The sequence below is a fragment of the Lissotriton vulgaris genome, chromosome 1_1 (assembly GCF_964263255.1).
Source record: "Lissotriton vulgaris chromosome 1_1, aLisVul1.2, whole genome shotgun sequence".
NCBI classification, from domain to species: domain Eukaryota; kingdom Metazoa; phylum Chordata; class Amphibia; order Caudata; family Salamandridae; genus Lissotriton; species Lissotriton vulgaris.
Window position 1 is genome coordinate 1,300,582,776 of NC_141685.1, and position 14,708 is coordinate 1,300,597,483.

A 14,708-nucleotide genomic window follows, 5' to 3' on the forward strand; every position below is an offset into this window, starting at 1 on the left:
AACATTAATCCTTGAATCGATTGAGGGCGTTCAGTACCAGATGTACCCAACATAACCTCCTCCACTGTTATGTTTACTCTATCATGGGCTATGTCCGTCAAAAAGCCGGATATTTCCTCTCATAATTTTATTAACATACTACATGAAGCAAACATATGGATAATGTCTGCTGCGGTAAGTGCACAGCGTGGACAGGTTGTGCCTTTCCTCGTCCCCCATTTTGCTATTTTATATGGGGTATAATATAATGAAAAAAAGTTTTATAGACTTGTGTTTGAAGTTTTATAGACATTAAACTTGTGAGTGACATTTCGTATGCATTTAAAGGAGTTCGGGAAGAAATTCCTAGTTTGATCAGCCATGCCAGCACATGTTTATCCATATCAACTGGCATTAGTATATTCAGCAGTTCATAGATCTCTCCAATTCTAGGAGGCGTTCCTCTTCTCAGATTATCTATAGTTTGGCATGCTTGGAATTTAATACGACCGCCCCCCCCCCCCCTTTTTAACAAAAAATCTCTCACCTGAAGATATTTAAAAAAATCCTTATAAGCAATATTGAGATCTACTTTCAGCTCGCCAAATGATTTGATCCCATTAACCGTAAAAAAGCAACAGAGCTGCCTGACCCCTAACTCATTCCATCTGCGCATACAGCTGTCATGAAATATCTCAGGGAGATCCGAATTCTGTAACACCGGGGTATAGCAGGAATATCTACCTAAACCTAGCAGCTTTTCACCTTCCCCCATACCTTGACGACACTTGAAATAGTCTTGAACTTCACTTTTTTTTAAATAATCGTTAATATGTCCCCAAAGACACCCCTCACTCCCATCCCCCAGAATAAGTTCTTGCGGAGTAGGTATATTCATCCCACCACGATTGGTGGTTAGAAACCTCACACTATGCCTCAACACTGTTGCCCAATAATAGAGTTTAAAGTTAGGTAGGGCCCATCCTCCCCGTTCTCATGGTAAAGTGATCCACCTGAGGGCCCTGCGTGGTCTATTATATCCCCAGATGAATCGTAAAAACAGAGTGTATATATTTTTAAGTACTTGCGGGGAAAACTCTAAACAAATTGCCCGGAATCAATATAAAAACTTGGGGGAAAAAAGCATCTTTACCACGTTGGTTCTACCGCCAATAGTTGGATGCAAATTGTTTAGTCGGTTCAGTTCTTTTAGTACACTGTATGAGTGGCTCCATATTATTATTAACTATATTCTCCACTTTCGCACTGATACTGTGGAGAAGTGTGGCTCAATGGTTAGAGCGGCAGACCCTGATGCAGAAGTCTAGACGGGACCAGGGTTCAATTCCCCGCCTTGGCGGGTCTTGGGCTCAAAATTCCACAGACCTGATAATTCGCCTCAGTGCCTATTCTAATCATAGAGTCCCAGTCTGCAACTCTGGGCAATAGCTTGCTTAATCTCCACAACGCTAAGGATGCCTGGCCTTCACCCTGGGGGTGCCCAGGAGTGGACGCCTCACAGGGAAAGCCAGGACGGGTTCCACAGCGGTATTCGTACAAGTGCCTTGAGACCCTTGCATGTGAGTAGTGCGCTATACAAGTATCAATTTACATACTAAACCCCAGATATGTCGCCTGCTCAATTATTCTTGGGTCCCCCATCGGAATTCTACTGTTAAGTACTATCTGAGTTTTGCTAGAGTTTAATGTATATCCTGAGACTCTCAAAGACTTGCGCTTCTCTTTCAATCAAATTTCTTGCATTTATTGGGTCCCCTGTTACCACTGCAATATCGTCAGCATAAGCAAGGCATTTGGAGTCTTGATCATGCACACGTATGGGAGTAATTTGCGCATTATTTTCGAGCTTATATAAGAATGCATCGATGTAAATTGCGAACAAGAGGGGCGAGCAAGGACACCCCTGTCTCGTCCCTCTAGTAATATGAAAATTGTCGGACAGCTCCCCATTGACCAGTACGCTTGCGCTAGGATTTACATAGAGCCGCTGGATTGCTTTTATGAATCTCCATCCAATACCACAGTTAGACAGCGGCCCACAGGAATTTCCAGGAGACCCTATCAAAAACTCTCCTGTTCCTGTTTAATCGGAGAGAAATAACTCTTTGGACATGATCAACAGTGGATCTTCCTGGTACAAACCCATGCTGTCTTGCTGAGACTATTTTATAAATCAAGGAGGCAAGTCGTGCTGCTAATAATTTAGAGTATATTTTTGAGTCCCCATTAATCAAGGGGATAGGTCGGTAAGATCCTATTTCCTGGGGGTCGTTATTTCTCTTAGGCAAAATAATTAATTTAGCTAGCGACCAGGACCTAGGGGGATTTCCTCCCTGAAAGATATGTTGAAAAAGTTCTGTCATTATAGTCTTCAGCTGGGGTGCAAACTGGACGTAGAAATCGGTGGGAATCCCATCCATACCTGCAGCCTTTCCATTAGTCAGAGAATTCATAGAGAGTAGAACTTCCTCCCAACAGTGTGCTGTCTAATAGTTCCTGGTCTTCTACTCCCAACTGCTCTAAGTGAATCCAGATACGTTGCGGGATCCCCACATTCTTTATCGTCCTCGTGGTACAGTTCTTGATAGAACCCTTGAAAAGCCTTTCTAATTTCTGCGGGGTCTGCTTTTAGACCATGCTCTGGGTCGTTAATTTCTTTTATTAGAGTAATTGAAGTCTCTTCCCGGGTTCTAACAGCTAATTGATGCCCCACCTTTTCACTCAACTCGTAAGTTTTTTCTCTAGGAATACTGGCTCTAACAATTGCTTTTTCAATTAGTATTTCCGAAATAGTTTTTTGCGATTGCTACCTTGCTAACTTAGCTATCTGTAGCCCTTTCCTCCTGTACCGCTTTGATCAAATCCTCCTCTGCCCTACACAAATTTTGTTCTAGTGCTGTCATTTTCTGTCTTTCTGCTTTAGGATGTCGAAAGAAAATCTCATAGTTTCCCCCCTGACACAGGCCTTCAAGGTATCCCACACCATGTCTATTGACGTAGACCCTATGTTGTCCTCCATAAAAAGCCAGAATCCATGATCTCATATGCTGGCAGAATGCTTCATTCTTTAATAGCGCCCTTTCGAAAGTCCACGTACTAGCTATAGGTCTATCAGGGCAGCATATAAGGCGAAGTTCGAGTGGATTATGATCCGAAAAAATACTCAGTAGCCAATCAATTTGACAGGCTGACTTGAAAGAGTTGGACATAAACATATAATCTAGTCTTACATGCTTAGAGTGTGGCTACGAATAATAAGTATAGCCGGGGTCTCCTGGATGTTTCTCCGCCCACCCGTCTATTAGGCCATGCAGATCACACAGCTCTTTTAAGGCTTGGAAACTTTCCGTTTTCTACCCAGGAATTTAAACTCTGGGCTAGAGGACCAACCCCCGGGTAAGTGAATATTTAGGTCTCCACATGCTATCAAAGGAAGAGGCCAGTGTGCCAGCTCATTGGAGACGTTATTCAGTACCTCTGGGTCATCACTGACATCACCATATATTGTGCATACAGTCAGCTTATTTTTCCCATTATTATAGCAGCATTCTGCTATCCCAAATCGTCTAAATGTATCCGCTATTGATTGTGAGAACTGCACCCCCCCTCCTTTAGCGAATATGGCCACTCCCCTAGTACGTGTCCCTTGTGCAGTGGCCGAAACAAGTCTGTATCCAAGTGTTCTAAGTAAGTACTGTTGTGACCCATCAATTTGTGTCTCCTGAAGACAGACATTTGCTCCTGACAATTTAAATCCTTCTGCTACTTTCTGTCGTTTCTGTAAGCCATTCAGACCACATATATTCAGTGAGAGTATATTTAATCTAGCCATCGTGGTCCCTGGCAAACCCCGGCTGATTTATGTGCCATCCCCAAAACCAACAAACTACCCGGTGTCTTCTTAATTGTTTGCCTTTCACTATGTATCCCCTAGGTCTTCAGAAGCAATCCTGGTCCCTGTTCCCCCCCCGACCCCGCAACCCTCCCTCCCACCCCCCACCTTTCTTGAAGCAGCCAGGCTCATCCTGAGCCTGTGTGATGGCGTCTGTCCAACCTCACCCACACCCCACATCACCTATCCCCCCCCTCTCTTCCCATGTGCTCCCTGCCTGCCCCATAAAAAAACCCGTTCCTGTATTATCACACATTGATCATCCCACCTAATACATTATACATTGCCGCAATCCTGTTATCTGCCCCCCCCCCCGAAAAAAAAAAAAACAATATAGTACAAATTCGATTCTGAATTTCTCATCACTAATGTAAATGTAAATGTAGTGTATTTTGTAAAGCACACAGCTGCCCCAACGGTGGTAACCCTTCCTGACTCTCCCTGTGGGATGCCTCTCCTGGGCACCCCCAAGGTGAAGCCAGGCATCCCAGTGTTGTAGGGGCCGTTGTGGAGATTAAGCAAGCTATTGCCCAGAGTTGCAGCGTGGGACCCATGATTAGAGTAGGCGCTGATGCAAGAATTATCGAGTCCACGGACATTGAGCCCAAGACCCTGCCGCGTCAGGAGTTGAACCCTGGTCCCGGGTCTGATCTCGGCTTCAGAGTCTGCCGCTCTAACCAGTGAGCCACACTTCTCCATCACTAATCCATATTTATTTTACACGGTATTATGCGGATATGCTGATATCCGACCCATGGTATGAGGTGAAACTTTTATGTTCTCTATTGCGAGCTTTCCCCTGCCACCCCACTTTTCTTTTCAGAAGTAATATCTTTTAAAGCCTGCTCTGCTTGTATTTCAGATGTAAAAAACATTGCCTTACCCCGTGAGATAACTTAATTTAGCCGGATTTTTTAGAAAGGCGGTAGCCCCAGCTTTTTGAAATGGCGTAATCCGTTGCCGCAGTCGCCAACGCCTCTCTACTGTCGCATGTGCAAAGTCAGGCTTGGAGAAAAAGGAAAAGACCCCCCAGTTCCTCTGCTTAGTTGGTCTTGCCAAGTCATACACCGCCTGTCTTAAGAAATTTTCAAAAAAGACCAGAATGGCTCGGGGAAAATTCTGATTTCCTCTAGGATGCTTTGGGAGTGAAAAAGGAAATCTATGCACTCGCTGTATTTTTGTTCCACTCCCAGTGTGCCAATTCAGGAAGTGCGTTTTTGAGCAAATTGATAGTAAAAGCTCTAATATCCGTCCCCTCGCTATTTTCTGGAATGGCTAAAATCCTTAAATTATTCCGCCATTGGCAATTTTCTGCCTCTTCTAGCTTCCACAGAATATCCTTAACCGTGATACCCTGTGACACCAACCGAGTTTTTAAACCTTCCACAGTCTCCTCCAATATCTCAGTTCTAGTTTCTACCATACTCAGTCACTCCGCAATGTCTGTGCAAGTGTTCCCAACTTTTCGTACTGCGCCTCGAGTTTCTTTCCTGCTGCACGGGCTATCCTGCTCTCCGCCTTGACATCCTTTTGAAACTAGTTCAAGGATTGCAGGATCATTGCCAGTGTTGGTTCTGATGAATCATTATGACTTCTACTTGTATTCTGGGTGCTCTGGGCTCTTTTTCTCTCGGTACTCCTATCATGCTCCCCCATCACGGCAAGTAGCGATGTATCCGAGTAGTCCCATCCAAGTTCTTCTGCGTCTTCCATATCCTCCTGTTTTAATCTTCGTCCCCCAGGCGCCCTTTTGGTTCTCCTTGGTTGCTTTTGACTGCCTTGTTTGCTTCCATAACTTGTTGAGGATTCCTCACTGCCATCAGCGCTGCTCCCACTTGTGCCTTCTGAATCCGGTGATTATTCATTTAGAGAAAAAAATTCCCAGCGGGATCTGTAATGTCTGCATTGTCTCATATCTAGATTCCCTTCAGGGGCCCCAATTGCTAGCGGATTGTTCGCCTCATTCGCAGCTTCACACATGGTGTCATCTGCCTTAGTATCTATACTTAGGCCCACAATTTTCGTACTTGACCGCCATGACTTATGCACTCCACCTGTCCCAATGGTATCAATGCCATCATCGCTTCCATTACCGAGTATATCATTAGCTGTGTACTTCTTTACTGTGGTGCGTGACTCTTTATGATCAGCCATACCCTCAGTCTCCAATGCCATACTACGGTCTGATGCGGGGGCCCCCGTGCCTACAGAATCTTTATTTATCCCCTTGTTCAGTTTACCGGAGAGCAGATTTGTAATCACTGACTGCTTTTTATCTTTTTAAGAGGCGGGGGCACTACATTGCTTTTCTGCAGTGATTTTGCCACTCAGATTCCAGCTCTTCTTCTTACCCGTATTCCCTGCGGGTTCTCGAAAGTCCTTGCTCCCTTTAGTCACCAGTCTCGGTGAAGTTTGCGGAGCAGGTACAGCAGAGCGCGTCCTGCTCCGCGCTCCACCTCGGGCTGCCATCTCCATACTTGAGCACATTTCCGAGTTTCTGGCGTGCTTGGTCTCCAGCAGGCTTTGGTTGCTATGCGACCGGTAAATCTCCACATCAGTTTTCCTCCAGCCGGGGTGAGAAGTCAGGAGAAGCCGGGCTAACGCCTCCCATTGCCCATTACAGCCTGCCGAATGAAACCGCTTATTTCTCAACGTCCCCGTGTTACCAATCAGGGGAATTCGATCGTGCCAGATACATCGGTGCCCTTCCAGCATCAGAATCCTAGGGCCAGGATGCATTACACGGTTAAAACAGCGATTGAGAGGAGGTGGTGAGTTACCAGAGGTCTCACTCAGTCGACATCTTGCTTGAACTGACAATTTTATAATACAACTAGTTAACACACAAATAATTGTGTGAAAATCGTGTTTCAGTGAATATGCATCAATTGTGCATCACCAAGTAAAGTGTCTTGATCCTAGTACCCCAGTACCCCGGCAAGATTGTCACAATTATGTTTTTCTCGTTGACTGCAAAGCGAGTGGAGTTTGTAAACGCCAATGCACATGTTAAAAACAAGCAGCAGTTTGTCAGAAGATATAGCCTAATATCTGATCCTTCTTTGAAGCGCAGCAAATTTCCAAACTTTAAAGGCATAGCTTTTTATTGCTTGGACTTTTGGGAAATACTGGACTAGTATGTTGCACGGAGTCAATCTTTAAGCAGCTCCTTGAAAGTATCTTGGAGCTTAGTTACTAAAATAAGGGCTTCAATCTGCTAATTTGTTTCCTCTTCCTGAGCTATCTCTGGGTTCTCACTTTGCCATTTATAGCAGACTTCAGTTTCTGCCTGAAAACAAGTCATTTTCCAAATTCCAAATCTTTGATTAATTTTCCAGCTCTAGTTCAAATTGACTGTTGCAATGGGGGTCCGGGTCACAAAAAGTAAAATCAAATCTAATCCGAATAGCCCCGTAACATCTCACTCTAGTAACCGCCAATATCGGTCTAACTAATGATGATGCGCAGGACCCAGAAAGTATAAATAAGAATCAAAACCAAAGGAAGATCAAACTGAAAAAGAGAAAGGCGATAAGAAGATTTAAGAAGAAGGCTAACAAAATTATATTTCCGATTAATACTCCTCTACCAAATGGTTTACTAGGCAATGAAGGAAGAGCTGAATTGCTTCAGACCCCGAAGATAAAGGACCAGAAGCTGCCGGCGGAAACCCAAAGAAAAAATCTTAACCAACAGAGTACATTTAATCAAATGGCAACAAATTTTATACACGGCCCTGCAAGTCCGGCACCAAGAAAGACCCCTAAAAGATTATCATATATACAGAAAAAAGAACTACAAACGGAGGAGATTAGATCTAATTTTCTACAAATCACAGAATTATTCCCTACTGATGAAGCTCCACTCAACCGTGATCAAATCATTAATCTACTTCAAAACATTCAGCCGTTACAATCTCTAGAGTGAAATGAAATCAAATTAGTTATGTTCCCTGATAAAGCAAAAACAATGAATGCGATCGTAGAATTCTTGTCTCCCGTCTTACCAGGAATTATATTAACGGAGAGTGAGACTGTCCACAGATACGGGTATGATTTGAACCCAGTATTAAAGCACGAAGCCCAAAAGGTGAAGTATACATCAGAAGGATCTCAAAAAATGCACCAACTGACAAATACAAAGATCGATTCCTTAGACCGTGCTGCAGAAAAGATATTTATTTCCATAAAGAATGGTGAAAGAGAAATCTGGAGCAAAAACACCCTCAGCAAGGAAACAGCAAAGAAGGAGCAGTCATGGGATTGGATCTCTGAGACCTTGAATAGCAATAAACAAATTAAGGATTCCAAATTTCCTGTTTAGCACAGGCTTAATGATCTCCTCCTGGATCATAGCTGGAAAGACCAAAGAAAAAAATGGTGGAACTAGTAAAAAATTCTCCAGCTATAGTGGCTCTACAAGAAACATGGTCTACACTAAATTTTAATCAAGAGAAATATTTTGTATATGATATCTCTGCAGTGCATGATGACCGGGGTCATGCAAAAGGTGTGATAGCTATTTTATTACACGAAGACTAACTGGGCCCAAGAATTAATCCCAACTAAATCAAATAATTATTAATGTATTAAAATCAAGTGTTGGACACATTTTCAGAATCTTTAAAAAACCTATTAATTTTTAATGCTTATATCCCCCCATGGAGTAAAAATGGATGCACTTGCATTAGAAATTCTAGACGACATCAAACAAATAATTGAAAGACAAGGATACCCATTGTTTCTCATAATGGGTGACTTTAATGGGAAATTATCCAACGAGGAACTACTAAAATGGGCAAATTGATACAGAGAAGAAGCGCTGGGAATCTCCGTACCACTATTTCCTAAAGGAAGTAAGGTGGATAAAAGAGGAAAAATCCTAATAGCTTCGCTCCCAATGTTAAACGGAATTATATTAAATGGCAATGTGGAAGGAGACATTCCTGCCTCAAACACGAGACAGGTAAATGGTAGCTCCTCACTGCTGGACTATATGATCTGTAGCTTTGATTTGTTCGGGTCCGTCTTAAAACTGAAAATTAATTTTGTCCATGGTAGCGATCATGCTATTTTACAATTACATACAGAATGGAAAACACATCTATGCTCCTCTAGTCAAATTATGTACAGGTATAGCATAGTTACGGTAAATCCAAAGCAAAGGCGGATTCACTGGAATTCAGCTACGCTTAATAAGATAACTGCCATAATTGATTCAACGCAACTTCAAGTAAGGCACTCTACAAACCCAATAACAAATTCTGAGATGGTTATTAAAAAATTAACACAAAAACTGCAGGAAAAGGTGATGCAACAGAGACCAACAAAGACTCAAAACAAACTAAACAAAAAAACCAAAGTTAGCAACTGACACAAAACTTTTAAATAAATTGATAAGAGCACAGTTCCTAGAAAATTCACCATCCAAAAAGGTACAAATTAACAAATTGAAGAACCAAAGCAGGAGAGAAAAAGAAAAACTTAAGAGAACAACCCAAGACAAAAACTGGGTGGATCTGCAAATAGCAGCAAAACAAAACAATCAACGTGCCTATTGGACTATAATAGCCAAAGAATCCGGTACGAAAAAAGCACTACAAGCTACTCCCAAAAGAATGGGAACTTTATCTTGCTAATTTATATAAATTAAATACTAACTCTGAAATGCTCCATAATTTTGCAAGGATCTCAGAATGAAAACCCTTAAACAGCGGAATATCTAGCCCTTTTTCTATCGAGATACATATAAAAAAGGCGAGAACAGGAGCAACTGGTCCCGACCAAATTCCAATCAAGGTCCTCCAGTCTAATCCTAAAGAATGGAGCAAGATGTTAGCCCCCCTCTTCAACTACATTTTTAGTACTGGGGAAATCCCCAAATCTTGGAAGGGGAGCATCATTATACCTATACACAAGAAGGGATCAAGGCTGCAACCCTGTAATTATAGACAGATCGCCCTCTTGGACGCTACAGGAAAGATCTTTACGGCAGCAGTATTAGATCTTAAAAACTGGGATTTCTCATCTGGATTAATTCCAATATACCAGGCTGGATTCAGACCAAAGCATTCGGTCACTGACAATATTGCGGTGTTACAAACCATCCTAGATAAATACTTGACGATCAGATCCCAGGCTGTGTATGCAGCTTTCATCGATTTTACCCCCGCGTTCGATAGAGTGGATAGAGGAACACTCTGGAAAAAACTTCACAATATGGGCATCCCGGACCAACTATTACGTATATTAATTTCACTGCATACAGACACCTGGTGCCAGGTTCAAATGGGAAGGGAAAAGGGCTTAACTAGCCCTATACAGACCCCAAATGGCCTTAGACAAGGATGTCTTCACACTCCCCTATTGTTTTCCCTTTACCTCAGCGATATGCCTCAATGTCTTCAGCAAGTATGCAATTTCCCACCAAAATTAGCCCTCCACAATATACATACTATGTCATATGCAGACAATTATATTAGATCTAACCCCATTTGGTCTACAAAGAAGCCTTCCTGCACTGCATAATTACACGGAGGAAAATTATCTAATACCCAATATTACAAAAGCTAAAATAGTTTTTTTCAGGAAGGAAAAGAGCACAAAATGTACCTGGACTTTGGGGGGGAAAATGGTGGAAGAGGTAAATGAATATACCTGTTTAGGCAGAATTTTCACCAAGTCTCAGCAAAATCGGCCACACATTTTGAATCTGACCCAAAAATCTGATGTACATGTGGGAGCTTTATTAAGGTTATATGCAGCATCAGGACAAAGGCATTTTCTTCCCTGCTTAGGGTCTACAGCGTCAAGGTTCCGCCAGTATTGTCATATGCCCTGGAATATATTCCAGTAAGCCAATTGAGTTTTTGATTTGAAAGAAGGAAAAATTCTACGGAAGTTAACAAAAGTGTCTCCGGCTGTACAAGTACAAGCTCTTCGCCTTGAGCATTCACTAACCAGTTCCTATTCCCGAGGAATCGCTAATATCAGGTGGGCGTATAATCTCCTTCATGCGGAAGGAACACTTCACTCTCTGCTCAAAATAGAAACATTTGACTGTGATTCTTCCAAATTTGTATTTTCAAAAAACGTGTTAGCAGCTTTTAAGTCATCAGAGACTAACATCTATCTGTTACTAGCTTGGACACCAGCCCAGTTGAAACTCTCTTTAAAGCATTTCACCCTAAGACTCAGTTACGACCTTCACTCCCTGTATTGCTCTTAACTGTCTTTATATAAGAATGTTACTGAAACGATAGCATTTAAGAAACCTCAGCAATATATCACTTTTAATCTAAAGCATGGGGTTAGGAGATCGATTGTTCTGCTCCGATTCGGAATACTACCTGTAAAAAACGTAACATCCAAATGGCACTCAAAAGAAACGTCTATGTGTAATTTGTGTAACGGCGGGGAGCAGGATTTGGAGCATTTGTTGTTTACTTGCCCAAATGCTAAAGTGGTAATGGCAAGAAATGTAAATGTAAAGGAATTTATATAGCGCAAATCACCGAGCGGTTTCTAAGCGCTTGCTTAGGGACCCCGTCCTGGTATTCCCCTGTGAGATAACCCCGGCAGGGTATCTGCAAGGCGAAAGCCAGGCATCCCGCCGCGATGTGCCGTTGTGGAGATTAAGCAAGCTATTGCCTAGAGTTGCAGAGTGTGAACCCGTGAATCGAGTAGGCACCGGAGCGAGAATTGTCGAGTCCATGGACATTTTAGGACTCAAGACCCTGCCGAGCCGGGAATTGAACCCTGGTCCCAGGCTGACCACTGCTTCCAGGTCTGCCTCCTCTAACCAGTGAGCCACACTTCTCCACAAGAAAGAGGTTTTTATAACAAAATGGTGTACGAATATGATGCATTTAATATGTGTGGTTCTCAGTCAAGTACCAAATCAAATAAATAAAAATAAACTTCACTTGACTGGACTGTTGCAATGCGGATTAAGATAAAACAATTTATCAAGCAACAATGTCTCAACAGGTATTACTAAAGGACACTTTTCTTTAAATAAACCATGCACAAAAAAGTTGAAAAACGAAGAGATGGGGAGACAATGGGTATGGCAAATAAATGCAAGAAATGGTCTGTATTTAAACAGAAATAAAAAGACAAAAGAGGAGGAAAATAACGACAGCACTAAGTTACATTGAATGCACATGTAAGCTGTACAGACTTGCATATTTGTGCTCATGAAAAACAAAATGAACGGCACAAGTGAGAAATATACAGTGAGAAAGGAAAAGACACAAACATGATTGTCAATAAATACAAGGGACTTTTGGTGGTTCCAAAACATTAGAACATAGTTAAAAATTAAGGTAATTTTGTTGAACCACGAAAGTAGCGCAAGAGTTGTGCTGAGGGGTCAATGGCATTTTGGACCTGTGCAGACTTCAGGTCATCTCCAGGACCAGGTTGCACATTTATACAATTGGTTTCTACCGGAAACAGATGTACGGCAGGGTACAGTTAAAATGTGTCAATCTGGGGTCAGAAAAAAAACACTGGGCACTGGACAGCAGTGTAAAAGTGTTACAGTTAAGATAGCCAGCAGGAAAAAGAATAACTGGGTGTGTGCTCAAAATAGGGTCACTTTCTAACCACAAGTAATCACTTTCTGCCACATATCATTCAGAGAGTCTACTTATTGAGATATTCCATTGGGACAGTTTCTCTCAAATCTAACATACAGCTGAAAAGTACTTTGCTTTAAGGGCATATTATTCTAGAGTCTGTGTAGGAATGACTTCCTGCACCACCTGATTGTTACCAGTTCGTAGACATAAGTCTTCACAACACTCACCGTCGCAATGTTACAAATTTCTAGGTCTGCACATTCCAATTAGTGTGGTGTATGATCTAGAAGGTTGGACAGAATTTGACATACCTTGTTCCCAGAGTTGCTGCCGAAGATCTGATGAAAGGCTGGATGAGGGAAGCTGGAGATAGGAAGCTAGCAACTGAAGGATGTGAGCTCGAAGAAGGTACCAGGCCTTGGAGGATTTGTGCAGCGCTGGGTGCTTGAGAATTCCCAAGAGCAAAGCGACCCCTTCTTTTACCTGTGTCATACATTAGATCATATAAGCAAAGAGTGCACAAACAGTCCACCAAGAGCAACATTAACCTCACAAGAGTGGTATTAAGTGAGCACTGTAGCACACTAGTAACACTATCCTAACTTGTCTCTACTGCTCTTATAAGATTTGAAAGGTTAGGATTTTTTTTGGGGTGGGGCATTGTGAGTTAGAGTCTACTTTCGAGCTACATCTCTACCCAACACACAGATGAAGCTCCCTCAAAAACCTGTTGAACAATCTCAGTTCAAAAGCGGATATTGAAGATTCTCAATAGTGGAGGGCTCACAAATTGCGTTTGTTTTTAGATCACAGCAATTCCCATTATGCAAAAGACCATTATCTACATTTCAGTCAGAATCTTGTTACATCAAAGACAGTTGTGTAGTTCCTATAAAACCTATATAGGATCTGCACGTATATATATGTAGGATGGGTGTCAGACTGATTCTAGACAACCCACTGGGTATGTTGGCCTGTCTACCAGTTAGCTCATACTGCCACTAGAAACTCCTCTTACCAAGGAGAGAACAGTTCTAGGCAACTATCAAACAAGACAACCCTGATCCCTCAGAACCGTGGAAACAGTGTACCATTTTTTGTTCAGTCACTCGTGCTCACTTAGTCTCAAAGAGATACACAGAATAAAGTGAATGAACGGTTTTCAATAAGCATTCATTGAACAGTCGTTATTCTAGTGTAAAATAGGTGTGCTGGAACAACCATTAGACAGTAACATATATAAAAAATTAGAAGCACAAGGAAAGTAAAAGGATGGTAGATTTCTACCATTTTGCTATAACCATGAATACAGGCAAGCTTATAAAATACCTGACAATAAATTGCAGACTCCTACGATGCTACCCTAATTAGATGTACCTAAGGGTACCTAGCATGTATGTAGTTCTGAAGACAAGAATCCCTCTAGGATAAAGTCAACCCCATTATCTGGAGTGAGAGACCGTCGGACCCCATCTTGGTCTCGAGTTGGACACCCCACAAGGGATGTTAGACCACTGCGAGTTGGAGTATCTGGAGTTTATACATAGATATTCTACAGGAGATGGTACTCCTGCTGAGTTTCCTCATGCATATGTATGTGGCTTACCAGGGAAAATCCTGCTAAGTGTGCATTGTCATCTAGGTAAGAGGCCAGTCTCCAAGAGCAGTTATGTGTATAATGTAGTGGAGAGTATAGGTGAAAGGTTACAATTTTACCTGAGCCTATATTGGGGTACCTATATGGATTATAACAAGACTGTTCTTCAGAAACCTTTTGAAATTTTTGGGCCCCATACTAGCTGTCAAAGAGGTATCCACTTGTAAGAAATTACAAAATAAAACTACATTTCAATACCAAATATGAACAATCAAATAGTCCATGGTATACTGGTATCCAAGTATTATGTAAAGTCACAAGGTAACCCTTTTAATATTGTTTTAGGAAGAAAGGTATACTGGTATCCTAGTATTATGTTAAGTCACAAGTTAACCCTTTTAATATTGTTTTAGGAAGAAAGATCCCATTTTGGGATACAATCTCTAAAATCTTCATTTTCTGAAATCCTTTGATGGATAAAGGTGTAGTTATAGACACAGCCATGGTAGATACACATTTAAAGACTTTTGTGCAAACAGTCACACTTTCATAATACCTTTCCCATCTACAAAAGGAACATTCCAAGTACTCTTTCAAGACTTGATTTGTATTGTAGAGAGCTTATAAACTTCTGT

General features: G+C 41.9%; 1 protein-coding gene across 1 annotated transcript in view; it reads right to left on the minus strand.

The window, feature by feature from the left end:
- The window catches only part of ESPL1 (extra spindle pole bodies like 1, separase), a 600,179-nt gene that overhangs the window by 415,702 nt on the left and 169,769 nt on the right, over window positions 1–14,708 (minus strand). Inside the window, exon 14 of the mRNA XM_086929411.1 lies at window positions 12,788–12,959. Within this exon, the coding sequence (XP_086785537.1) occupies window positions 12,788–12,959 (172 nt within the window). The remainder of the gene's footprint in view (window positions 1–12,787; window positions 12,960–14,708) is intronic.